The sequence below is a fragment of the Podarcis muralis genome, chromosome 16 (genome assembly GCF_964188315.1).
Source record: "Podarcis muralis chromosome 16, rPodMur119.hap1.1, whole genome shotgun sequence".
NCBI classification, from domain to species: Eukaryota; Metazoa; Chordata; class Lepidosauria; order Squamata; family Lacertidae; genus Podarcis; species Podarcis muralis.
In genome coordinates, this window is record NC_135670.1 from 9,259,415 (window position 1) to 9,283,754 (window position 24,340).

Consider the following 24,340-nt stretch of genomic DNA (forward strand, 5'->3'; position numbering starts at 1 on the left):
TTGGGCCGGATCCAGGCCTTAGATTGCCTACCAATGTGGTGGACTCTCTGTCGGACATTTTCAAACAGAGCCTGGACAGCCATCTGTCGGATTCTTTAGCCGCGATTCCTGCACTGTGCAGCCACTGAGAATGCTCAGTCCTCACTGAACTGATTTTAGGATATTCCCCCATGTCCCTTAGACTTTTCCTAAATACCTCTTGGGTGGGTGGGTGGGTGGGTGGGTGACATTTTGGCAAACCTCAGGATTCCCCTCTGCAGCCCCAGGCCGTTTCCCTCCTGCTTGCGGGTGGGTGGTGCAATTCTGGCTGCGTAAGGACCAGCACGCCCTGGCTGTATATTGAAAAGAGAAGGCACTGATACCTAATTTATTGCCATACATACTTTCTCACTTTAAGGGAGGTGGCAGAGACTCATTCTCTGTCTCGCTCCCTACTTTTTGGGGGCAGACCTCTTCTCGCTTTTCACCTCCTCCAGCTCCTCGCCGCTGCTGGTCTCCACTTCCTTCTGGTAGCCAAAATCGAGGCTGCTGGAAGGCGGGGAGAAAGGGATGGGTGATATAGGAGATCTCATTTAATTTTAAATGGTTTCATAGCCTCACTTTTCCCGCTCGCCGGATGTGCTGGAAGCTACTCGCAAAAAGGGACATCTTAAAAATGAGACGATCTTGGCAGAATAATTTTAAGAAATAGACGAAAGACAAGAGAGAAGCACAGGCTTGGTGAGTTGTTGTTTTTTAACTCTGTAAGGTCAAGGTTTGCCTCCCACACCACCTTCTGGGGGGGGAGCATGTGGGGGGCAGAGCCAGAGGCGCATTGGGTGGAACATCCCAGTTGTGCAGATATCAGAGGTTGCTACAACTATGCACACGACTTCCCCCATGGCATCCAAAAACACCTGGAAGGGCTGAGGTTCCCCATCCCTGGTGTATTCTCTGCTGTTACGAGTTGTCCGGCAGGCAGGAATTCAACAGACGCAGTTGCAGCCTCGGCACGCCACCGTGGCTGGGCCACAGTGCCGCCGGTTGACTGCCTGCCTGTCCCACAACTGCTAAAGGCACAAAACAGTGTTTGGGATGAACAATGGCGGATCTTAAGGGCGGCTCTGCTTTGGGTGCAGAAGGTCTCAAGTTCATTCCCTGGCATCTCCAAGCCAGGCTCCCTATCTGAACCCCTGAAAAGCCACTGCTTGCCAGTGTGGGGCAAGTCAGAACTAGAGAACTATGAATCATAGAATCTTAGAGTTGGAATAGACCACAAGGGCCATCGAGTCCAACCCCCTGCCAAGCAGGAAACACCATCAGAGCACTCCTGACATATGGTTGTCAAGCCTCTGCTTAAAGACCTCCAAAGAAGGAGACTCCACCACACTCCTTGGCAGCAAATTCCACTGTCAAACAGCTCTTACTGTCAGGAAGTTCTTCCTAATGTTTAGGTGGAATCTTCTTTCTTGTAGTTTGGATCCATTGCTCCGTGTCCGCTTCTCTGGAGCAGCAGAAAACAACCTTTCTCCCTCCTCTATATGACATCCTTTTATATATTTGAACATGGCTGTCATATCACCCCTTAACCTCCTCTTCTCCAGGCTAAACATGCCCAGCTCCCTTAGCCGTTCCTCATAAGGCATCGTTTCCAGGCCTTTGACCATTTTGGTTGCCCTCCTCTGGACACGTTCCAGTTTGTCAGTGTCCTTCTTGAACTGTGGTGCCCAGAACGGGACACAGTACTCCAGGTGAGGTCTGACCAGAGCAGAATACCCCGAGCTAGATGAAGCAGCGGTCTGGCTCTGCACAAGGCAGCTTCCTGTGTTACTGTTTTGATCAGCCCCGAACCCTGAGGACTGGGATCTTAGTTTTATTTCTCGGGACAGGGCCTCAGAGCTCCAACTCATGGGAGCTCCCAGGTGGCAGCCCCCCAGTGGGCTGCAAGAGAACTGCTGCCAGTCAGTGTAGACCAGGAGTCAGCAAACTTTTCAGCAGGGGGCCGGTCCACTGTCCCTCAGACCTTGTGGGGGGCCGGACTGTATTTTGAAGAGAGAAAAAATGAACGAATTCCTATGCCCCACAAATAACCCAGAGATGCATTTTAAATAAAAGGACACATTCTACTCATGTGAAACACACTGATTCCTGGACCATCCACAGGCCGGATTTAGAAGGCGATTGGGCTGGATCCGGCCCCCAGGCCTTAGTTTGCCTACCCATGATCTAGTCCAGGGGTCAGCAACCTTTTTCAGCCATGGGCTGGTCCACCGTCCCTCAGACCATGTGGTGGGCCGGACTATATTTTGGAAAAAAAAAATATGAACGAATTCCTATGCCCCACAAATAACCCAGAGATGCATTTTAAATAAAAGGACTCATTCTACTCATGTAAACGCATGCTGATTCCTGGACCATCCGCGGGCCAGATTTAGAAGGCGATTGGGCCGGATCCGGCCTCTGGGCCTTAGTTTGCCTACCCACGGTGTAGACAGTATGGAACTAGGTGGCCCCAATGGTGTGACTCCTGGATAAGGTACCTTCCCACGATGCCTTGCCCTCACCTCGATGTCGATCCTGAGGAGCCGTCTTCCTCAGAGCTGCTAGATGTGTCGTCGTCATCTTCTTCTTCACTGCTGCTGCTGCTGCTCCCTTCCTGCTCCTTCAGCTGCTCCAGGATCTTCTTGGCCAGTTCGGGGGGTAAGCGGCGGCAGCCCCCGCGCCCTTTCACGGCCCGCTCGATCCGTGCCCTCAGCAGTCGCCGCTGCTTCTGGCGTTCCTTGTCCGGCGACCCGCTGAGCGCCTGCACTGCCTTGGTCCACAGAGCCATGGCCTCTTCGTCACTGGAATCCCTGGATGAAAGCGAAGGGCTGTGTGGCTCAGTGAGCGGAGCACCTGCTCTGCATGCGGGGGGGGGGGGAGTTTCAGGTTTGACCCCCTGGCATCTCTGGGGAAGGCACCCTGCCTCAAAGTCTCAAGAGCCAATACTGGCCAAGAGGGACCAGTGGTATCACTTGGTGCGAGGTGACTTTCTATGATGGGCAGGTATTTATTAATTTTTTTAATTTAACACTTATTTTTACATCCATATGTAAAAATGAGAGGGAGCTCAAGGCGGCCTACGCTCCTCAATAGCTCAGTCGGTAGAGCATGAGACTCGCAACCTCAGAATTGTGGGTTTGAGCCCCACGTTGGGCGAAAGATTTCTGCATTGCCGGGGGTTAGATTAGATGACGCTCATGGACCCAACTCTGCGATTCTATGAGGTAGGTTAGGCTGAGAGGCAGTGACAGGCCCAGGATCACCCAGGAAACATCCTGGCAGAGTGGGGATTTGAACCCTGGTCTCCCAGGTCCCATGGAGTTTTCTTGGCAGGGATACTGGAGTGGCTTGCCGGTTCCTGCTCCAGGTGGATCACATTTGGTCAAAACTCTCCACTATGACCTGTCCATCTTGGGTGGCCCTGCACAGCATAGCTCATAGCTTCTCTGAGTTATTCAAGCCCCTTTGCCACGGCAAGGCAGTGATCCATGTAGGGATCTATGCTCGCTAGAAGGACAGATTGTGAAGCTGAGGCTCCAATACTTTGGCCACCTCATGAGAAGAGAAGACTCCCTGGAAAAGACCCTGATGTTGGGAAAGATGGAGGGCACAAGGAGAAGGGGACGACAGAGGACGAGATGGTTGGATAGTGTTCTCAAAGCTACAAACATGAGTTTGACCAAACTGCGGGAGGCAGTGGAAGACAGGAGTGCCTGTCGGACACGACTAAACGACTAAACAACAACAACTCCCAGGTCCCAGTAGCATAGCAATGGTTGCCAGTACCTGGGGCAAGGCAAGTGTTGTGCCCCGTAACCCATGGTTCCTGCAGGGCCAGATGGCAGCAGCAGAGAAGGGTCCTCCCAGTGGGGAGAAGGAAGTGGGGAGGGGTCAGAAAGCTGGGGAGGTGTCAGGAGGGGTCAGAGGCTGTTTATTTTATTGTTATTATTAGTTTCATGAAAATTTTACACTGCTTGATTTTTTTTTTTAAATCAATGTGGTTTTTTTTCTTTTGAAATTTTGCCGCCCCCAATTTTGCACCCAGGGCAACAGCCCCACTGCCCCCCCACACACACACTACTCCACTGCCAGGTCCTACCCCAGAGCTCTAACCACTACGCCACAGTTCCTTTGCCCTGGTTTCAGCACCAACGAACTGTAAGCTCTAAATCATTTCATCACTCTTCTTTCCTGCATGCCTGGGCGCTGCAGGAGAGGCCGTGTAGAATTACGGTAGCTTCTAGAGAGGCTGGCATTATTTACTAGGGCGCCCCCAAACACGAAGTTTCTCACTCACACCTCCTCGTCCATGTCTCCCTGGTAGGTTAAAGGCGCCATGCAGATGGAGCACATGTTGTCCAGGAGTTTGTAGCAGTCCGGACAGTAGATACCTGCGGAGACAGGATGGGGAGAGTCATGTGGCGTAAGAGGAGCCAGGCTGGGATACCTTTACCAACCCTCTGAGTGGGTGGGGCCAGAGACAAAGGTAGGAGGAGCAATGGCAGAGTGGGAGGAGCAATATAAGGTGGTTCAATTTCCACACGCCCCTCTCTGTACTCTTACCCAGGCAAAATCAGGGTGTGAAGGCAAGGAAAGTGAGGGGTGTGGCCTGGAGAGAAGGGGTGTGTCCAAGGATGGGGGTGTGGCCTAGGGAGAGTCCTGAGGGCCAGGCAGACCGGCTTGGAGGGCCGCATTTGGCCCCCTGGATTGTGTTTTCCCACCACTGCCGTACAGATTTTCTGGGGGAGAATCCCAAGGGTTACATACGGAAACTTTTTCAGCTCAAGACATGGGCGTAGCCCGCTGCCACACCACAACCCCCCCCCCCTGCCACAGCCAAAATCAAGTAAATAAATAAAAATACTTAACTAAAAGTGGACAGAGCAAAGGGTATAAATTTCACCTGCTACAGCACGCTAGTTCCTACCCTCACTGCCACGCACCCCACCCGGCTCTCTAGTCTCCGTCCAAGCAAGTGAGAAATGGGATCAGAGTTCAAGGGCACAGTCTGGCCAGGCAAGAACATGCAAGGAGGGTCAGGAACGGGCTTGGTGAAGGCTGTGGCCTGGGAGCACTCCAGATACAAAGGCTTGGAGCATAGCTGTCAACTTTCAGATTTGAAAATAAGGGATCAGCGGCCTCACCTGTCCCGGGGACAGTCTACGGGATATCTAACAATCCGGGATAGCAGCGGGAAGCAGCAGGAAATGGCACTGGAATAAGGGAATTTCCCGCAAAAAAAGGGAAGGTTGACAGCTATGGCTTGGAGGCCTGCATCAGCCCTCTGGGCCTGAATCTGCCCACTCCTGCGGCAGCCGCCAGTAGCTGCATCCTGCACAATATGATTTACCCCGCCCTCCTTTTACAGCCTTTCTGGGCCTCGCCTTTGCCCCACAGCCTCCCTCGCCCCGCCCCGGCTTCCAACCTCGGCATCCCTGCGTACTGCAGGTGACAAAGTCCTCGCTGTCCACGTCCTTGCGGATCTTCCCGCAGCCCATGCAGTAGGACTCATGGATGCCCAGTTTCTTGACCAGCCACGAGCAGAGCCGAGACCTGCGGAGGAAACCCGTGAGGGATGTCTCTTTCACACACACAACGCACTGCAGGTCAAGATTCTGCAAAAGCACCACCAGTCTCTGCTTTTATCTGTGTGCAGGTGAAACGTCGTTTTGATATATATACCACCCCTATTCAAACATCCCAGCTGCTACTGGCCACAGCTTCCTCAACCCTATTATTACCACCTGCCCTTCACCAGAAGGTCCCTGGACAGGTTAAGGGTAAAGGGGACCCCTGATCATTAGGTCCAGTCATGACCGACTCTGGGGTTGCGGCGCTCATCTCGCTTTACTGGCCGAGGGAGCTGGCGTACAGCTTCCAGGTCATGTGGCCAGCATGACTAAGTCGCTTCTGGCGAACCAGAGCAGCGCATGGAAACGTTGTTTACCTTCCTGCTGGAGTGGTTCCTATTGATTTACTTGCACTTTGAGGTGCTTTTGAACTGCTAGGTTGGCAGGAGCAAGGACTGAGCAACGGGAGCTCACCCCGTTGTGGGGATTCGAACCGCTGACCTCCTGATCGGCAAGTCCTAGGCTCTGTGGTTTAACCCACAGCGCCACCCGTAACCCACCTGGACAGGTTACACGAGCATAAAATAAAGCATTATAATCAGTGTGTTCCGAAAATATATTTCTCAAGTGTAGGGTGATAGATAGATTGTATTTCCTGTGCTCTGGCCAGAAGGAAAAGGATATCGGATGGAAAGCATTTCTGATGACGACAACGACAGAATTGTTTGTCCAATGTTTTTGACTGCAGCTCCCATCAGCCCCTGCCGGCACGACCATCATAGACTACAACTCTTTCCTTCCATTATGGGGGAAAGGTTTGGGGGCTTACTTAGCTGCGAGGACCAGCAAAATGTTGGTGTGGCCCCCGTCTGCAGAGCGATTCCTCACGGCCTTTAGCACGGCTTGGGCCAGCCCCGTCCTTCGTGTCAGGATGGTGTTGTAGAGGTAACAGGTGCGCTCCTAAAGGATCATCGCGGGGAAATAAGATCACTGGGTTGAGCGGGAGACCAGGCGCCCAGGGAATTAGTTGGGGTGAAGGCCGCATGCAGAAAAAACCGGATTTGAGGTGGTCAGGTGGCTCAGGGGGGTGTTGTGGTTAGAATCATAGCGTTGCAAGGGACCCCCCAAGCATCATCTAGTGCAGGCATGTTCAAAGTCCATTTTGGGGGCCTAATCCGGTCCACCGGTCGTCTTAATCCGGCAACTTTGGTTGGCCCTTTGGTCAGCCCCTCACTTCATCAAATCTGGCCCTCTTTGAAAAAGGTTTCGACACCACTTATCTAGTGTAACTCCTCCAATGCAGGAATTTCAACTACAGTGGTACCTTGGGTTACATATGCTTCAGGTTACAGACTCCGCTAACCCAGAAATAGTACCTCAGGTTAAGAACTTTGCTTCAGGATGAGAACAGAAATTGTGCAGCAGCACGGTGGCAGCGGGAGGCCCCATTAGCTAAAGTGCTGTTTCAGGTTAAGAACAGTTTCAGGTTAAGAACAGACCTCCGGAATGAATTAAGTACTTAACCCGAGGTACCACTCTAAAGGTAAAGGTAAAGGACCCCTAACCGTTAAGTCTAGACATGGACGACTCTGGGGTTGCAGCACTCATCTCACTTTACTGGCCAAGGGAGCCGGTGTTTGTCCACAGACAGCTTCCGGGTCATGTGGCCAGCATGACTAAGCCGCTTCTGGTGAACCAGAGCAGCACACGGAAATGCCATTCACCTTCCCGCTGTAGTGGTAGCTATTTATCTACTTGCACTTTGACGTGCTTTCAAACTGCTAGGTTGGCAGGAGCAGGGACCGAGCGACGGGAGCTCACCGTGTCATGGGGATTCAAACCGCCGACCTTCTGATCAGCAAGTCCTAGGCTCTGTGGTTTAGACCACCCGCTTATTAGCCTACCTGAAGCTAAATTCTTCCCTGATCCAAGGGCGTGTGTGTGTATGTAGAGTCACTCACCTGTTCACGGGAGGGATAGTACCAAGCACACACGACCCGCCGCAGGCGCTGTATGTAGGTGCCGAAGATGGCGATGAAGAAACAGACGCCGTACATGAGACCTGGGAGACAGGTGGTTAGGAGGTTTGAAGAAGCAACACCACTTAATTATCTACCTACTTGGCACATTTAGATCCATCCTTCCCGTGGTCCTAGCCCGGCACTCTTACCACTGCCCCACACTCTTATATCACATGGAGAATCCTGGGAACTGTAGTTTGTTAAGCCAGCTTGCCGGGAGGAGGCTTACAAGGCACCATCCAACCATCTCAGGGACTCCACTCCAGATTTGCGCAGCGTTTGCTCCTGAGTCTTTTCTTCCCCTGAAGGTATCCCACAAGGCAGCAAAGGTTTGGGGTCAGTGTCAGGAGTGCGTGCAGGAGCCAGGCCCTGTGACCTGTAGGACTTTGCAGGACTGGGGCCTTCCTAAGTTTGTTCTGGAGAGGCAAGGTGCGGCCGCACAGGTGAGGCCGATTGGTAACTCACTGCACCTGGTGGCAAGCCCCACCTGCCCCTCACTTCCCTCTACAGCAGGTGCAGAAATCACCTTCTTGACCGCTGGGCCCACTCCTGGTCTTGCCCACTCAATCCTTCAGAGCCTGTCTTTGCATGCAGGGGCATTCCCTAACTCACCGAGGGTTTGCGACCCATTGGCTCCCTTCACTTGGTTCCGCCTGTCAGTCGAAGCTGTTCCCTGGGGTGTGGCCGCCCTCTCATGCTGACAGCTTCTAGGAGCCACAGGTGAAAGCTGGGTGCAGGGTGGAGACCCAAGATGGACAAACTAGCCCAGAAGGAGCCCGATGTGTCCCCCGCCAGAGGTACTATCCTCTCCCCTAACACCCCGTTGCACTGTGGTACCCTTGCGGAACATTTCCTGCACTGTGCAATTCCAGAAGCAGCCACAAGAGGCTGGTGCAGAGCTTTGAGCTTTTAATGGGTGATTCCATGGACCAGGGGTCAGCAAACTTTTTCAGCAGGGGGCCGGTCCACTGTCCCTCAGACCTTGTGGGGGGCCAGACTGTATTTTGAAAGGGGGGGGAAATGAACCAATTCCTATGCCCCACAAATAACCCAGAGATGCATTTTAAAGAAAAGCACACATTCTACTCGTGTGAAAACACACTGATTCCTGGACCATTGGTGGATTGAGAAGACGATTGGGCCAGATCCGGCCCCCGGGCCTTAGTTTGCCTACCCATGGACCATAGCAGTTCAGCAGTTCAGGGAATCTCCCTCTCCTCCACTTTGCCACTGTTATTAAGTTCTTGGTGCGCTTTCTTCTGTGCAATGCAGCTTAGACATCTGTATCCCCCATCTAGTTTCTTCCCTGATGCTGGTGGCCGAGTCTGCCTTGCAGCTGGACTTGTGGCCGCAAAATCCCACTGGGACCTTTCAAGTCCGCCTTTCACCAACCTGGCTGGCACCCTCCAGATGTTTTGGACTACAACTCCCCATCAGCCCTGGGCAGCGTGGCTGTTGACTGATGGAACTTGTAGTCCACAATGGCCCGGCTGCCTGGGGCCGATGGGAGATGTAGTTCAAAACAGCTTGAGGGCGCCAGGTGGTGAAGGTTGCTCCAGCCCACAACCTTAAGGCTTCCTCTCCCACAACCAGTCATGGAGTGGCTCTCTCACCGTCTCTGGTGCCACCTACTGCTATCCTCCCCATGCCCTCTCAACGCCCATCAGCAATCACGTGACAGCAGAGGTTCTCAAGCTTTTGAGGTCCACGGATCCTTTGACCAGCTACATTCTTTCTGCAGCACCCCTGTGGAAAGCCCCGTTATGGCGCCCCTTGCCTGCAGAGCTGGCAGACTCTTAAAGTAAAGGTAAAGGGACCCCTGACCATTAGGTCCAGTTGTGGCCGACTCTGGGGTTGCGGCGCTCATCTCGCTTTATTGGCCAATGGAGCCGGCGTACAGCTTCTGGGTCATGTGGCCAGCATGACTAAGCCGCTTCTGGCGAACCAGAGCAGCGCATGGAAACATTGTTTACCTTCCTGCCGGAGTGGTACCTATTGATCTACTTGCACTTTGAGGTGCTTTTGAACTGTAGTGTGATGGCCTGGGAATTCGATTCAGAGGATGAACCGGAGGAATCCCAGCCTGCACAGGAGTCCCCGCCTCCAGGGCCGGCTGAACTGGGGCAGGGCCTTGATTCTGAGGCGCCTGCACCTGTGCCGGATCCTCAGGAGCAGGCACCAGGTGAATCCATTCTGGCTCCAGAGGTGGTTGAGGACTCAGTGCCTACAGGTGAGTCTCCCCCTGGGCCCAGTAACCCTTCGGCCTCTCCTGAACTGCAGAGGCTCAGGGCAGAGAGGCGAAGGGAACTGGTTTCTCCCAGGAGGAGTGCTCACCTTAAGGCCAGGAGAGGCGGGGCTCCTGGGGGCCGGGGCCGCCCCTGGCCTCAGAGAAGATAAAGGCCAGTCAGCCCGGTCCCAGGTTGCAGGAGCAACGTCGTCATTGAGCACCTGCTCCTGTCCGGACCCAGACCTGACCCTCCAGTGTTCCTGTCCCCGCTCGGCTTCCTGCTTCGGACCTCGCCCCGCTCCTTGCGAACTGTTTCCAGGCTAGTGACCCAGGACCGGACTTCGACTACGTCAACGGTAACCTTCCCCCCGGGACCAACACAGCTAGGTTGGCAGGAGCAGGGACCGAGCAATGGGAGCTCACCCCATTGCGGGGATTCGAACCGCTGACCTCCTGATCAGCAAGTCCTAGGCTCTGTGGTTTAACACACAGCGCCACCCTTACCCTTTTTCAAATACCCTCCCTTGTGAAGTGTTCCCTCAGCCTCCTCTCCCCTCTGCTTGGGAGTCCTTTGGGCAGCCACAGCCACTGCCCCTGGTCTCTGAGCTGCCTCCCCACCCCAAAGAAAGGTGTCTCCTCACACTGCCCCACAGGGGCCTGGGAAGCACTCCCTAGTCAGTCCCAGAGGCAACTTTCGCCTGGGGAGCTTGTAGCCAGGGCCGCTGCAACTAACAGCTGTGCAAACCTTGGGGAGGCAGAGGGCATCAGAGGAGGGATGGAAGGAAAGAAAAAGGGTTGGAGGCCAGTGTTGCCCGTGGCACCCCTGACCATCATTCAAGGCAGCCAAGGGTGCCACGGCACGCTGGCTGAAAACCATTGCTCTACAGGACAGAGGCAGGAACGAAAGTAGGAGGGGGCTATTCGTGTCTTGCCCATCTGATAGGCTCCCTGGAAGCATCCAATGGGATGGCACTTCTAGGAAGAAGATGGGGACAGAGCTGGTTACAGGTAGGTAGCCGTGTTGGTCTGCTGTAGTCGAAACAAAATAAATAAAATAATAAAATAAAATAAACTAATTCCTTCCAGTAGCACCTTAGAGACCAACTAAGTTAGTTATTGGTATGAGCTTTCGTGTGCATGCACACTTCTTCAGATACACTGAAACAGAAGTCACCAGACCCTTGTATATAGTGAGAGGGTGGCTCTGGCTCCACCTACTGTTGGACCTCCAGCCCTACCAGTCCCCAAAGGCAGCACCAGCCCCTACTGGGGAGGAAGCCTTTCCCAGCCCCTCCCCCCCCCAGTTACCAATGGTGATGTAGCCGTCGTAATCGGGCTCCGCCGGGCGCAGGCGACATTTCCGGGACAGCACGCTGACGTTGCCCCTCTGCAGGACCTCGAAGGCCGAGACCATGTCGCGGTACATCTCGCCGGTGTAGCCTGTCCCGTTGACACTGACGCTCATCGTCACGGGGGCTGCGGGGAGACGCGGCTCAGGCCCTGATCTGAACGGGAGCCCTGATGTCTGAATCCCAATCTCCACCCATAATTGGTGCAAAAACAGATCCACCCTTGTACTCTTTTGGCAGGCTGCACAATAGACCACCATCCCACCAGTTCTGTTACCTCTTGCGACGATTTCTCCATGCAGCAGATACCGCACCAAGTCCAACAGCCAGAAGACCGAAAAGTCGGCGATGATGAGCAGGACAGCAAGGGTCAGTTGGCGGAAGAGGGAGACGATGGCCAGCGTGTAGCGGAGTTGCTCTTTGCGGGGCAATATGAGCGAGGCTGCAGAGGAAGAAGCAATAGCGGCTGGGTGGACTCAGGGCCACATTCACATCATTTAAAGCACTACGGTGCCCCTTTAAACCACCATCCTTCCCCCCCCAAGGAATTCTGGGAGCTGTAGTCTGTCCAGGGTGCTGAAAATGATTAGGAGACCTCCCTATTCCCCTCACTGAGCTAAACTTTGGAAATTGACAGTGTGTCACCTAAACACACTACATTTCCCATGATTCTTGGGGGGCGGCGGCAAAGCCATGCTGTTTAAGGTGGTATGGTACTGCTTTATATGTACAGTCATACCTTGGGTAATGAACGCTGCAGGTTGCGCGTTTTCGGGTTGCGTTCCGCTACTTCCGGGTTCGGCGCAGTTTCAGTGCTCACGCATGCACAGAAGCACAAAATGATGTCACACGCATGCGCAGATGCGGCGCTTCAGGCTGCGAACACAGCGGGTTGCGAACGTGCTTCCCGCACGGATCATGTTCACAACCTGAGGTATGACTGTACAGTGAAGATGGGGCCTTGGTGTGTAATGCATTAATAGTAGTAGTAGTAATAATAATAATAATAATAGTTATAATAGTTATACCCTGCCTATCCAGTTCAGTTTCCCCAGCCACTCTGGGTGGCTTCCAACACATATAAAAACATAATGAAATGTCAAACATTAAAAACTTCCGATACAGGGCGGCCTTCAGATGTCTTCTAAAAGTTGTGTAGTTCTCCTATTTATTGGATGGGAGGGCGTTCCACAGGGAAGGCGCCAATACCGAGAAGGCGCTCTGCCCGGTTCCCTGCAGCACACATATGCATGTTTCCACCCAACACCTCTCATTTTAGTGAATAATTTCCGGAGGCCAGAATATCCAGGCTGGGTCTTTCTAGAGCTGCTGCCTTACTTGGGCGGATGTACTTGGTACACTCCTTTGCAGACAACGGCAGGACGGTGGGCTTCTTGTTCTTCCTCCGCATTGCGTCCATCTCCAGGAACGGCTTGGTGATAAAGATGTTGTCAAAACTGTCCTCATGTAAATAATGCTTCCGGTATAGCAGAGCCCTGTTGAAGTCAAGCAGCAGACATTTCCGTGTTGCTTTCACATGAGAAAGGCTGATAGGTTAGCTCAGCAAGTATAAGAAGATCCCTGCTGGATCAGGCGAATGGTCCATCTAGCCTAACACCCTGCTCTCACAGTGGGACCCGAGCACAAAAGCACTCTGTTCTCCTGCAGCTTCCAGCACATGGTCTAAATGTCCTTGTGGCGATCACACAGGGTCCCCGGACGTTTAACGGCCTATTGATCCCTGTGCCACCACTGTGCTCGCTTCCCCGCTGCCACCAACCCGTTACTCTCGGGTACACACTGATTCCAGACAGATGTTAAAATTAAACCAAATAAACAAGTTTATTTTACAAGTATTAACAAGTTTATGGTTTCTCAGATAATATTCTTGTCAGTTTCTTAACTTTAGTTTCTTTACTGGCCTATACCTTCCTAATACCTTCTGACTGATTATCTCAGCTGTTTGACTGACTCCTCTTAACAGATTCTCTCACATCAGACTAGCCCAACCCACAGACTTATCCTCTCCCTCTCTTCTCTAACACCAGACTGACTTCTTAACAACTCTAACTCTAACTCCTCCCCTTGGGTTCCTATTGGTTAGTCATTTTACAACTAGTTAACCCTTTCCTTATGAACCCAGTATGATGTCACACACCTAGGAGGGCAAACGCCACAGGCCTCCCAACCAATCAGGGATCACATATCAAATTGAACTTAACAGTGGTGTTTAGCCAAATGGAACTTATAGAGGTGAACCTCCAGAGGTTGTTGGACTCCATCTCCCCTCAGCCCCAGCTATTAAGGCCAATGGTGAGGGATGATGGGAGTTGTAGTCTACTGCCACCTGGTTCCTTAGCCCTGCCTTAGGAATGGCATAGAAGCTCCTCGCTCCTCTTGGCCTCCTTGCTGTGACTCACTTGACGTAGAGGTACAGAATGACCAAGGTAGACATATAGCCAAAAAGCCCTACAGCCTCCTTCGCAGGCTGCAGGCGCTTGGAGACGTCCTCCATGATGTCAAAGGCGACTTGGGACAGGCTCTTGCTGGCATTGACGGTCACGTCGTAGTGGTGCACAGCTGTGATGTTGAACTCGAACTCGTGTCGCACGCGGTTCAGCACAGCCACGATCGCTGGTGATGCATATTGGGGGAGAGGGGAGGGGAGGGGAGGGTGTGAGAACAAGGGTGGCTACGTCTATACTACAAATCTAGCGGGGGTGTGAATCGCTTTGTTAAAAGGTCACGTTTTGGCGACTCACAGAGCCACAAGACTGTTAAGTATAATTGTTTAATTGCACGGTGAAATTGAGAATGCCTGTATGTATATTACTAAGGGTTTAACATTGGGATATTCCACTGAAGCATACTGAAGCTCCCTGAGGTTGATAATTAACTGCTGGTGTTCTCTGCTAGCTTTATCGCGAGTGTTTAACCTTAGATCATGTGAGGGGTATTTGACTGCAAATCTCCACCTTGAAGGGAGTTGCCTGTTAATCTTTCTCTGGAAGCCACAGGGAGCAAAGGATGTGGTAATGATGTTTCTCCAGCAGCAAATAACCTTATGCTAGATGAAGCTATGGCAGAGACAGAGCTTTGATTTTTGCTCTGACCGTAATGATATTATATATTTAAGAAGAAGAACCTCTGCATGAATATGCATATGCTTTATACTACTTTCTGGGTATATCATTGATCGTTTTTGTACCTGTTTTGAATGAGTTATGGTTAGTAAAGCTTTGAATCATATTTATAGGTCTGGGCAATTTTTATTCCAAAAGGAGTCAGTTTTTATGCATCCAATTGTTTCATGGCGCACAGGAATAATGGGAATTATAGTCTCAAAACATCTGGAGGGCCGAGTTTGCCTATGCCTGGTCTGAGTTTTGGTTTTAGTTTTCCTTTGCCCTCCCTGTGCCTTTTACCTTATGTGTCTTTTTTTTCAAGATTGCAAGCTTAGGAGTAGGGATTGCCTTGCTTTGATTGTATATAGGCTGCTCTGGAAGCCTTTTGGGGTACCAAATGCTATGTATAAATAAAGGTGTCCACTTAAAAACTCAGGGAAAGCCCTGCTGGATCAGACACCGGTTCAGGCCCACCTGAACTGCACAAGTGTTTTATCCCCCAACCTTTCTCCACACTCACGCTCAACAACCTTGCGGCGCAGGAACGGTGCTATGTACTGTGGGATTATGCAGAAGAGCAGGAGGACTGTGGGGGAAAAAGACAAGACCATTAGGAGGGCAGGGCAGAGTGGTCTAGCTCCCAGCCGCACACTCATTCATTGGCTGGCCTCAGTCACAGCAATATTGCTACTCCTAAGCATTAATATAGAGATTAGTGAGGCCAAAGCATGTTCAACACATTATTTCATTCACCCACAACAGCCCTCTAAGGTAGGCTTGTATTACCATCCCTTCTTTTGTCAGTTAATCGGGGCCTGAAAAGCCAGTGAACTGCAGCTACCATATATCTTGCCAGCACATAACACAACCATAACACACCAGTCTCCCCCGCCCCAGTAGCTCCCAACAATATATTATTAAATGGCTGATTTCTGCGAATCTCTCTGGATTCAGCTATACAGCTGCAAACATAACGTTTTAAGTGTGTTTTAAGTGCATTATACAAATGTGACACTAGATGGCGATGGTGAGCTATTGACAAATTCAATATATAATTTTATTTATTTTATTTTTTAAAAAGCATTTTCACAGCATTTTTTTTTTTTAATGTGTCTAGATTCCACCTCTGTCTGGCCTGGTCGGACTCCGGGGCTGAGCTCTGGTGGTGTTTGAGGCTGGGGCCATGCAGAGAACGTGAAGAAGCATCTGAGTCACGCTAGCTATTTGCCACAGACACCAGAGGTCAAGGCTCACACTAGGATGACGAAGGGGTCAGAGGTTGCACAAAGCAGTGACATGGCTCATGAGAGGTCAAGGGTAACGTTAAGCAGGTGGATGAGGGGCTCAGAGGCCGGTTCATGGACTTTGATTAAGGCCAGGGGTCCCAGTAGGCAGAAATGAAGCTGGGCAGAGGTCAGGGGTCATCCTAAATAGTGACCAGGCTTGTAGGAGCTAGAGGAGCTATGCCGTGTCTATCCTGAATAAGCATAGTTTGTGCTGGTTAGGTCACAAACAGTGACTAGACTAATGTGGAGTCATGCTAAGCAGTGAAAAGTCGGAAGAGGTCATAGGTCAGGGGTCATGCTAAGCAGAAACGAAGTGAACCAGGGGTCAGAGGTCAGGAGTCACACTGGGCAAGGACTAGGCTAACGAGCAGCTGTAGGTCATTCTAAACAGTGATTAGCCTAGCAAGAGGTCAGAGGTCGCAGTAAGCAGTTGTGATGGCCTGGGACTCGGGCTCAGACTCGGAACCAGAGGAGTCTCAGTCTGCACCTGATCCTTTGCCTCAGGCATCATCTGAACCAAGTCTGGGGCCTGATCCTGAAGAGCCCCAGTCTGCACAGGTTCCCCTGCAGCAAACACCAGCTGGGCCGAGTCAGGGGCCTGAGCCTGCCTGGCTCCAGATGCGGGGATTCCCTTGTTGCCTCCAGCTGGGCCATCACTTACAGCTGCTCCACTACCAGTTGGGTCAGGGGAGGCTGAGGCGGTCTCTGGGTCTAGTAACCCACCGACGTCTCCCGAGCTGCAGAGACTAAGGTCTGAGAGAAGTAGAGACCTGAGTACTCGCAGGAGGAGTGCTCGCCTTTGGGCGAGACAGGGAGGTGAGTCGCCGGGGGATCAGGACCGGCCGTTACCCCCGTCAGAGATAAAAGGCTGCTGGACCCAGCCCCAGATTGCGGGAGCAACCAGTCATTTAAGAGAGGAACGCAGAGGGAGAGCTGAGTCTCCAGTAAGAAATGCTAGAAGCAAGGACAGCAGTTATGCGTCTAGGCAATTTACAAAGTCCAGAGAGATGCCCAAGAAAGTGGTTTGCTTCAATTGCACAAAATTGTATTCATTTAGCACAGGCATTCCTAGTTTTGCATCACTATCAAAAGCTGCTCTAGCCATCTTAGAATTCAAAAATTTGAAAAATATTCAAAATTCAAAAAATTGTCAAAATCTCAAAAATCTCAAAATACAAAACAAATCTTCACTGCCTTGGGTCACTGTGAACTCTGAGCGGGGGCGGGTTGCTTAATCCCCACTGCACAATAGAACAAAAGACCATGTGCTTACCAGGAAGTTCTCTCAGAAAAATACTACACAGCTCAAAATCACAATCCAACGCAATCCTTCAAAAATACACCAAAAATATGCAAAGGTTGCTGTTTGCCAGAACCTGCCTGTGATCCTGTGCCTGACCTTGCCTGGCTTCCAGCCTTGGCCCTGTCGGACTGACACCTTGCGGAACCCTTGCATTTGGGATCGGACCTGGACCGCGTTACTCTGGTTAACCCTGGGCCCAGCGCAGCAGTGACTAGGTTGACGAGAGATCAGGGGTCACGCTAAGCAGTGACTAAGCCAGCGAAGGGTCAGAGGTTTGGGGATGAAGGGCTGGAGTCAAGGGAATCCCACTGACCGCTGCCCTAGTGTCAGAGGTCAAGTGCAGCCATCGGAGGGGCGGCAGGAGGGTCAAGGGGTCAAAGATTACGCTCACTATTAGCCAGGCCACAGAGGTGCTTGAAGAGCAGGACGACGGAGCAGAGGAAGTAGAGGAAGGGGACTGCCCGCTCGCACGTGTCCTTGGCGTTGTCAAAGAGACGGGTGCACTTCCGGTAGGGGGTGCCCATCTCCTCGTTGCAGACCTCGCCCAAGTTGAGGAGGAAGTACCACACGTTGCGCAGGCAGTGAGCTGCACGGAAGGAAGGGGCAGAGAAGAAAAGTGTCAATTTGATTGTCTGGAGCACGTGCAGAGCACAGCAGCTAGGCTGCTTGTGGCTGCCGGTCAATAACACCCTGCTGGCAGAATTTGAACTCGCGGCGAGTCTTCCGCTGGGCCAATGGGGGAACTATTGCAGGACCTCCCCCCCCCATCATTGTTTGTACAAACACGACACACACACACACACACACACACACACACACACACACACACACACACAACATATGCGACGCTTCTGTTATAAATTCATAAAAAATCAGCCGTACATTGGATCTGTACTGTTCCACTTTTATTTTACACCATGAAGGAAGGACTATCAAAGGAGGGAGACTTGACACAAGGCAGCCATAATCCCCAAGCGTACCAACACATCCGCAGCAAGCCCTACCCAGTTGGCATGCCAACCTTGATGGTCCTAGACGGAAGATCATTACACTCACAAAGGACCTGCATATGGGAGTGGATTCAGTACAGACTGAAACAAAGGACAATGACCAGCCCTTCCCTCTGGGGCCAAGAAACAGTGAACTCCTCTTTGTCCTCAGGAATGTAATCATGGGGAGGGGGAAAGGAGGAACCGGACAGGTGACAAGACACTCAGGTTACCTCCACAACTCCTCCCTCAACCCCTCCTCTTTGAGATGTGTCAATGATGTAGTCATGATGTAGTTGTGATGTAGTTCTAGGAGTGTAGCATGGGGGACTAAAGGTAAAGGTACCCCTGCCCGTACGGGCCAGTCTTGCCAGACTCTAGGGTTGTGCGCTCATCTCACTCTAGAGGCTGGGAGCCAGCGCTGTCCGGAGACACTTCCGGGTCACGTGGCCAGCGTGACATCGCTGCTCTGGCGAGCCAGAGCCGCACACGGAAACACCGTTTACCTTCCCGCTAGTAAGCGGTCCCTATTTATCTACTTGCACCCGGGGGTGCTTTCGAACTGCTAGGTTGGCAGGCGCTGGGACCGAACGACAGGAGCGCACCCCGCCGCGGGGATTCGAACCGCCGACCTTTCGATCGGCAAGTCCTAGGTGCTGAGGCTTTAACCCACAGCGCCACCTGCGTCCCGCATGGGGGATTAGTAGCTAATAAAAGTTGGGTTCTTCTTTTGTTCAGGGCTTCCATCTTGTTCCACCTGGTGGCAGGTGGGAGTCCTGTCGTGACAGTCTCCAATAAAGACCAAGCCTACTGGCTGCTGTTTTGCTCTGGTATTCCTGGCTGGTGTCCTTAGTTTTTTGTCCAAGGGAGCCCTCTGATTTCTCCATTAACAAATTTCAAGGTATAATATGTCCTTCTTCAGCTCAGGACCAGGTTACTTGAGAGACGGCCTTATCCCTTATACATGCAGGAGATCACTGCGGTTGCGGCAGGGTCTCCCTGCTAATCTCAAAGAATTCAGAAATCCATTATCTCAGAGCAGGGCTTTTAGGGGGCCTGTACCTGTTCTGTGGAACAGTATCCCTGTCCAGATATGACAGCCCCCCCCCCCAACTAGCTGCACTTCCTGGAAACAACTGGATATATTTTTGTCCTGGCAGGTTTTTCCACCTGGATAAATGGGTCTTTACCACAAGTGTACACTTTCCTTGTCTGTTTTCAATTTCACTTGCGGAAAGCTCTCCCCAGAGAGACCAGCCTGACACCATTTTAGGTCCTGGGGGAAAACAATCTTCTTTCACCAGGCCTTTAGCTTTTAATTTATAGGCTGTTTTAAACTATTTTTAATATTGCGTTTTAATGTTGTAACTCATACCTTAGGGTGAAGGGCGGCTAATTAATAAATAATAATACTCTGTGGCCTCCTTGACTGGGTGGGATGTTTTATTCCTGCCTTCTTAAAAGAGGGTTGTGCTTTCGGTTTTTCACTTCTTTTGTGCCAGCTTTAATGGATGTGTTTGTTTGTTTGTTTGTTTGTTTGTTTGTTTATATACCATAGGTTGCTTTGAGTTATAGATGCATTCATTATTATTATTATCATTAAATTTATTGATTTTCCCCCCTTCTTTTTACCAAGGTAACTCAAAGCGACTTTTGGTATATAAACAAACGAACACATATTATTATTACATTTAATTTTTATTACCTGTAAATTGGTTTGGAATGTGATTAGTAATTCAAAGATGATAAGGATGATAATCGTAATAGTGACACAGTCTCTCTGGGTAAACTAGCTGCCTTGTGGTAGGTTGGAGTTAGCCAAAAGCTCTCTTCTCATTTGATCCCACGGGTGACGCCATAGGAAACCCAGCCAGATGGGCAGGGTATAAATAATAAATTATTATTATAGGGTGCAACCCCTTTAGTCCATCTCCTTGGCTTCTTGCATCCTTCCTTCATCCCAACCCATTCTTCACCCATTCAAACTCACCCACGTGCCGTACAGAGTCCATGACAGATCGGAAAAGCTTTCGGACGCGGTCACCAACCACTTTTGCCTTCTGAGCGATGTCCTTGATTTTTCGTAGCGCATCTAGGCAGAAGATGTTGGGGGGGGGGGGGGAGAGAGAGCCCACCTTAAATATGGTCGGTGTCTATTAAGAACCAAGAACAGTGCCAGGACTGAAGGCGTAGGCAGTGTTGGTGCTGTTCTAAAGTTACTAGACTCCAATTCCCATCAGCTAGGATTGCCAGATTTCAGAAAGTAAAATTCCTGAGCTTTTTGGGGGGAAAACATAACCCAAAAATAGTGATTCTAAGGTTTTTGAGCTGTTTCCGCTGCTTTTTCCATCATGTTACCATATATCCAGGTTTTCTCTGACATTTTGCCAATTCAGCAAAATTCCCCCTGACGCCATTTTTACACCCAAAAACCAAGACGTGTCAGGAATTTTCCTGATATATGGCAAGCCTACACCAGCCCATGTTAGGACGGTTAATGGTTAATGAGGATGTTTAGCGTGGAGAAAGCAGGAGAAGAGGAGTTTGGATTTGATATCCCGCTTTATCACTACCCGAAGGAGTCTCAAATCGGCTAACCTTCTCCTTTCCCTTCCTCCCCCACAACAAACACTCTGTGAGGTGAATGGGGCTGAGAGACTTCAGAGAAGTGTGACTGGCCCAAGGTCACCCAGCAGCTGCATGTGGAGGAGCGGGGAATCGAACCCGTTTCCCCAGATTACGAGTCAATCACTCTTAACCACTACACCACAGATAGGCTGCCTCATCGATACTGTCGGGCACCCAAGGGAGCTGAATGTTTGGAAACTGGGAACAGATAAACGGATGTCCACACAGCACAAACTAAGGAATACGCTCCAAAAGGAGGCAGTGATGGCAACCAACTTAGATGGCTTTAAAAGTGGATTCAGCAAAATCATGGAGGCTAGCAACTGCTACCAGCCACAGTAGAAATGTTCTTCCTCCAATATTGGAGGCATTCATGTGCCTCTGAATTACCAGTTTGGTGTTGCTGCACTCTGTCCTGCTTTGGGGTTTACCGGATGCATCTGGGGGTTGTTTGTTTGATTGTGTGTCTGACCGCTAACCAGAAGGTTGGTGGTTCGAGCCCATGTTGGGATGTCTGTGAGCAGGAATCCTACACTGCAAGGGGGTTGACCCAGATGCCCCTCAGGGGTCTTCCAACTGTACAATTATGTGATTCTACAATTCATTTGGGCCACGGGTGGCGCTGTGGGTTAAACCACAGAGCCTAGGACTTGCTGATCAAGCAAGGTCAGTGGTTCGATTCCCCGTGACGGGGTGAGCTCCCGTTGCTTGGCCCCTGCTCCTGCCAACTTAGCAATTCGAAAGCACATCAAAGTGCAAGTAGATAAATAGGTACCGCTCCAGTGGGAAGGCAAACGGCGTTTCCGTGTGCTGCTCTGGTTCGCCAGAAGCGGCCACATGACCCGGAAGCTGTACGCCGGCTCCCTTGGCCAATAAAGCGAGATGAGCGCCGCAACCCCAAAGTCGGTCACAACTGGACCTAATGGTCAGGGGGTCATTTACCTTACGATTCATTTATATTTTGTTATTTGTTTATTTATTGGATTTCCATACTGCCCTTCATCACAAGATCTCAGGGCAGATGGCAAGATCTTTCCCCCAGAAACTTGTGTGGAATCACATGCTAGTGGTCGCCAATGTCCGAGACATAAAGTGGGCGGGGTCACGGAGGTAAATATTGCCTTTGCACAGTGCAAGTAAGGCAAGCAAGAGGCAGTCTTCTTCTTCAAGGGAGCGTGTCAGGAAAAAACACTTGAGGAGGGTGTGAAGTTGGGCTGTTGAGGGGCGTGGTCTGGGGAGAAGGCGTGGCCTGGGCTGCTGAGGGGGCAGGGCCTAGGGAGAGGAGGCATGGCCCGGGGAGAATTCAGAGTACAGTGGTAACTTGGGTTAAGTACAGTGGTACCCCGGGTTACATACGCTTCAGGTTACATAAGCTTCAGGTTACAGACTCCGCTAACCCAGAAATAGTGCTTCAGGTTAAGAACTTTGCTTCAGGATGAGAACAGAAATCGGGCTCCGGCGGCACAGCAGCAGCAGCAGGAGGCCCCATTAGCTAAAATGGTGCTTCAGACTAAGAACAGTTTCAGGTTAAGAACAGACCTCCGGAATGAATTAAGTACTTAACCCGAGGTACCACTGTGCTTAATTCGTTCCGGAGGTCTGTTCTTAACCGGAAACTGTTCTTAACCGGAAGTACCACTTTAGCTAATGGGGCCTCCCACTGCCACTGCGCCACCAGATTTCTGTTCTCAACCTGAAGCAAAGTTCTTAACCCGAGGTACTATTTCTGGGTTAGCGGAGTCTGTAACCTGAAGCGTATGTAACCTGAAGCGCATGTAACCCGAGGTACCACTGTACCAGACAGAGAGGCCCAGAGGGCCCCATTCAACTCCTGTGGACAGAGGTCTTCCAACCCCTGCCTTTCAAAAAATACACTCCCAACCCAGCTAGTGATAAAAGTGCAAGACTAGTGCAAGCATAGCAGCAACAAAACCCCGTCGTCTCACTGATCAGGGGCTCGCGGGCCCTCTGCAGCATTTCTGCCGTCTGGTTGAGGGCGAGCTCGGCGCCACACGACACGGCATCGGCGCACCGGGTGAAGTTGCGGATGATGTTGGCGAAGGGGCCCTCCATGGCCAAGCCGAATGCCAGGATCAACAGCATGGTCTTGCCTTCTTCTGTAGGGGGCGATAGAGATGGGAGACGGAATAGAAAAGCGTCAGGGGCTGAGTGGGTTCCCTCTCAGCGAAGCCTTTCTCCTCCCGCCCCAGAACTGCAGCTGTATGTCGCCGGCCAGTTCTTAGGCCCTGCCAACAGCACTGAGTGAGGCGCTTCAACAAAATGTTGCAGTGCGGAGTGTGGCTCTTTGCGGCTGCCTCCTCTCAGGCCTACCTGGAGATGCCAGGCATCGAAACTGGGACCTTGTGTGTGCAAGGCAGATGCTCTCCCAGCGACATAGCTGTCAACTTACAGATTTGAAAAGAAGGGACCAGCAGCCAAAATAAGGGATTTTCCAAGCACAGGTATGTTCAACTTCTGAGCCCCTCCGAGTCAAAGGCAGAAAGCCCAGCCAGCAGCCAAACGAAGCCTCAAGCGGTGGTTCCCACAGCGCAGCAACCCAGCAAAGGGGATGCAGCAAGGAAAACCACCGTCACCTCTCCGCTGGGAAGCGCTGAGCAAAGGCGAGTCCCCAGGCAACGCGGCCGATTTGATCAGCACAAGGCATGCAAGCGCCAACCCCCCAGTCGTTCTTAGACTCCTTATTGGGTGAGCAATGCAGCCAAGCAACACAGTTGGAGCCTCCCTCCTCCCTGGATGGCAGGGAGGGAGGGAGAGGAGCTGCTTCCTTTGAAACCCAGGAAATTTAAGACACATCATCAATAAGGGACAGCAGCGGGACACGGCGCTGGTATAAGGGAGTTTACCGCCAAATAAGGGACAGTTGACAGCTATGCCCAGCGAGCTACAGCCCTTGTTCTCTCAAGTAACCAGTATTAGGGGTAGGAATAGCCCCCAAAGAATAGCAGCTTTCGCTGTGGGTCGTTCCCCAAAATAGTGGATTCTGTTTGGCTCACGACGCCACTTCCTACTGCCCACCTCCAATGCTGTCTGGGTACTGCATTATTTTCACTTGTCTTGGGTTTTTCCACACTTACTTGAGAAGATCTGGGGCAGCATGAGGAGGACGGTGACACGAACTTTGCATGAGAAGGCCATACCAAGGCCAAGCCCAAGGGCCAGGGTGATGGTCGACAGAAGGCAGTACCAGATGTTGTACCCCTGCACGAAAATGACCATTGCCCCATAGGCTGTGGCGAGGACCATGCCCAGGGCAAAGCCACCCACGCTACGGGTCACGGACCGGCCCAGGGTGTCCTCGACCACCCGTGGGACCTGTGGCTTCTTTCTCTTCCTGTTTCGACCCCCATGCGGTGAGAAAATAGACAGGAGACCCATGGCGGTGATGGCTTCAAGGAGGATACCCAACAGAGTACTGCATGGGCCAGAGCAGGGGCCGCTCCGTGGTCTCCGTGTCTGCAATGGGTTTGGAAGTGTGTAGGTAAAATCACAAACCAAGAGAAACCTGTGTCAAAAACTTATGGGGTGGTAAGATATTTGGAAGGGGGGAGCCAGGAAAGGAGAAAGTCTCCAGTCAGTGTGTTATTGTCCCAAGAACAACTACACCAACGTTCCTATTTGAGGTCTGAAAAACCAGTACACTTGAGATTCCGCTAGGCTCCACACATCACATGTCAGATTCTGTCCCTAGCCCCACCCACATTCTACAGTAGCTCCTCCCATCCCTTGCTGGATCCTCTCTTGACTCCACCCTAGCCACGCCCACATTATGTACTAGCTCCACCCATCATCTGCTGGATCCT

At 51.5% G+C, this 24,340-nt stretch overlaps 1 protein-coding gene and 1 long non-coding RNA gene across 2 annotated transcripts in view; both read right to left on the reverse strand.

Annotated features, from left to right (window-relative positions):
• The window catches only part of LOC144325793 (uncharacterized), a 273,530-nt gene that overhangs the window by 213,965 nt on the left and 35,225 nt on the right, over window positions 1-24,340 (reverse strand). The gene's annotated exons all lie outside the window — the stretch shown is intronic.
• Window positions 18-24,204, reverse strand: DCST2 (DC-STAMP domain containing 2). Its single transcript, XM_028711096.2, has 15 exons — window positions 23,615-24,204; window positions 22,466-22,636; window positions 19,882-19,983; window positions 17,294-17,488; window positions 14,834-14,899; window positions 13,609-13,822; window positions 12,527-12,684; window positions 11,466-11,630; window positions 11,148-11,315; window positions 7,553-7,653; window positions 6,421-6,551; window positions 5,447-5,574; window positions 4,319-4,412; window positions 2,544-2,831; window positions 18-528 (listed from the first exon to the last, which is right to left on the reverse strand). Exons 1-15 carry the CDS (start codon window positions 23,913-23,915, stop codon window positions 432-434), a joined length of 2,379 nt encoding a protein of 792 aa, XP_028566929.2. The 5' UTR covers window positions 23,916-24,204; the 3' UTR covers window positions 18-431.

Coding starts and splice junctions, on each gene's coding strand:
- DCST2 (XM_028711096.2), bottom strand. CDS start 23,915: ATGGGTCTCCTGTCTATTTTCTCACCGCATGGGGGTCGAAACAGGAAG. Junction 14,900..17,293: donor CCTCTGTGGCCTGGCTAATA/GTGAGCGTAATC, acceptor TTTCCCCCACAG/TCCTCCTGCTCTTCTGCATA. Junction 5,575..6,420: donor TTGCTGGTCCTCGCAGCTAA/GTAAGCCCCCAA, acceptor TTTCCTCCGCAG/GTCTCGGCTCTGCTCGTGGC.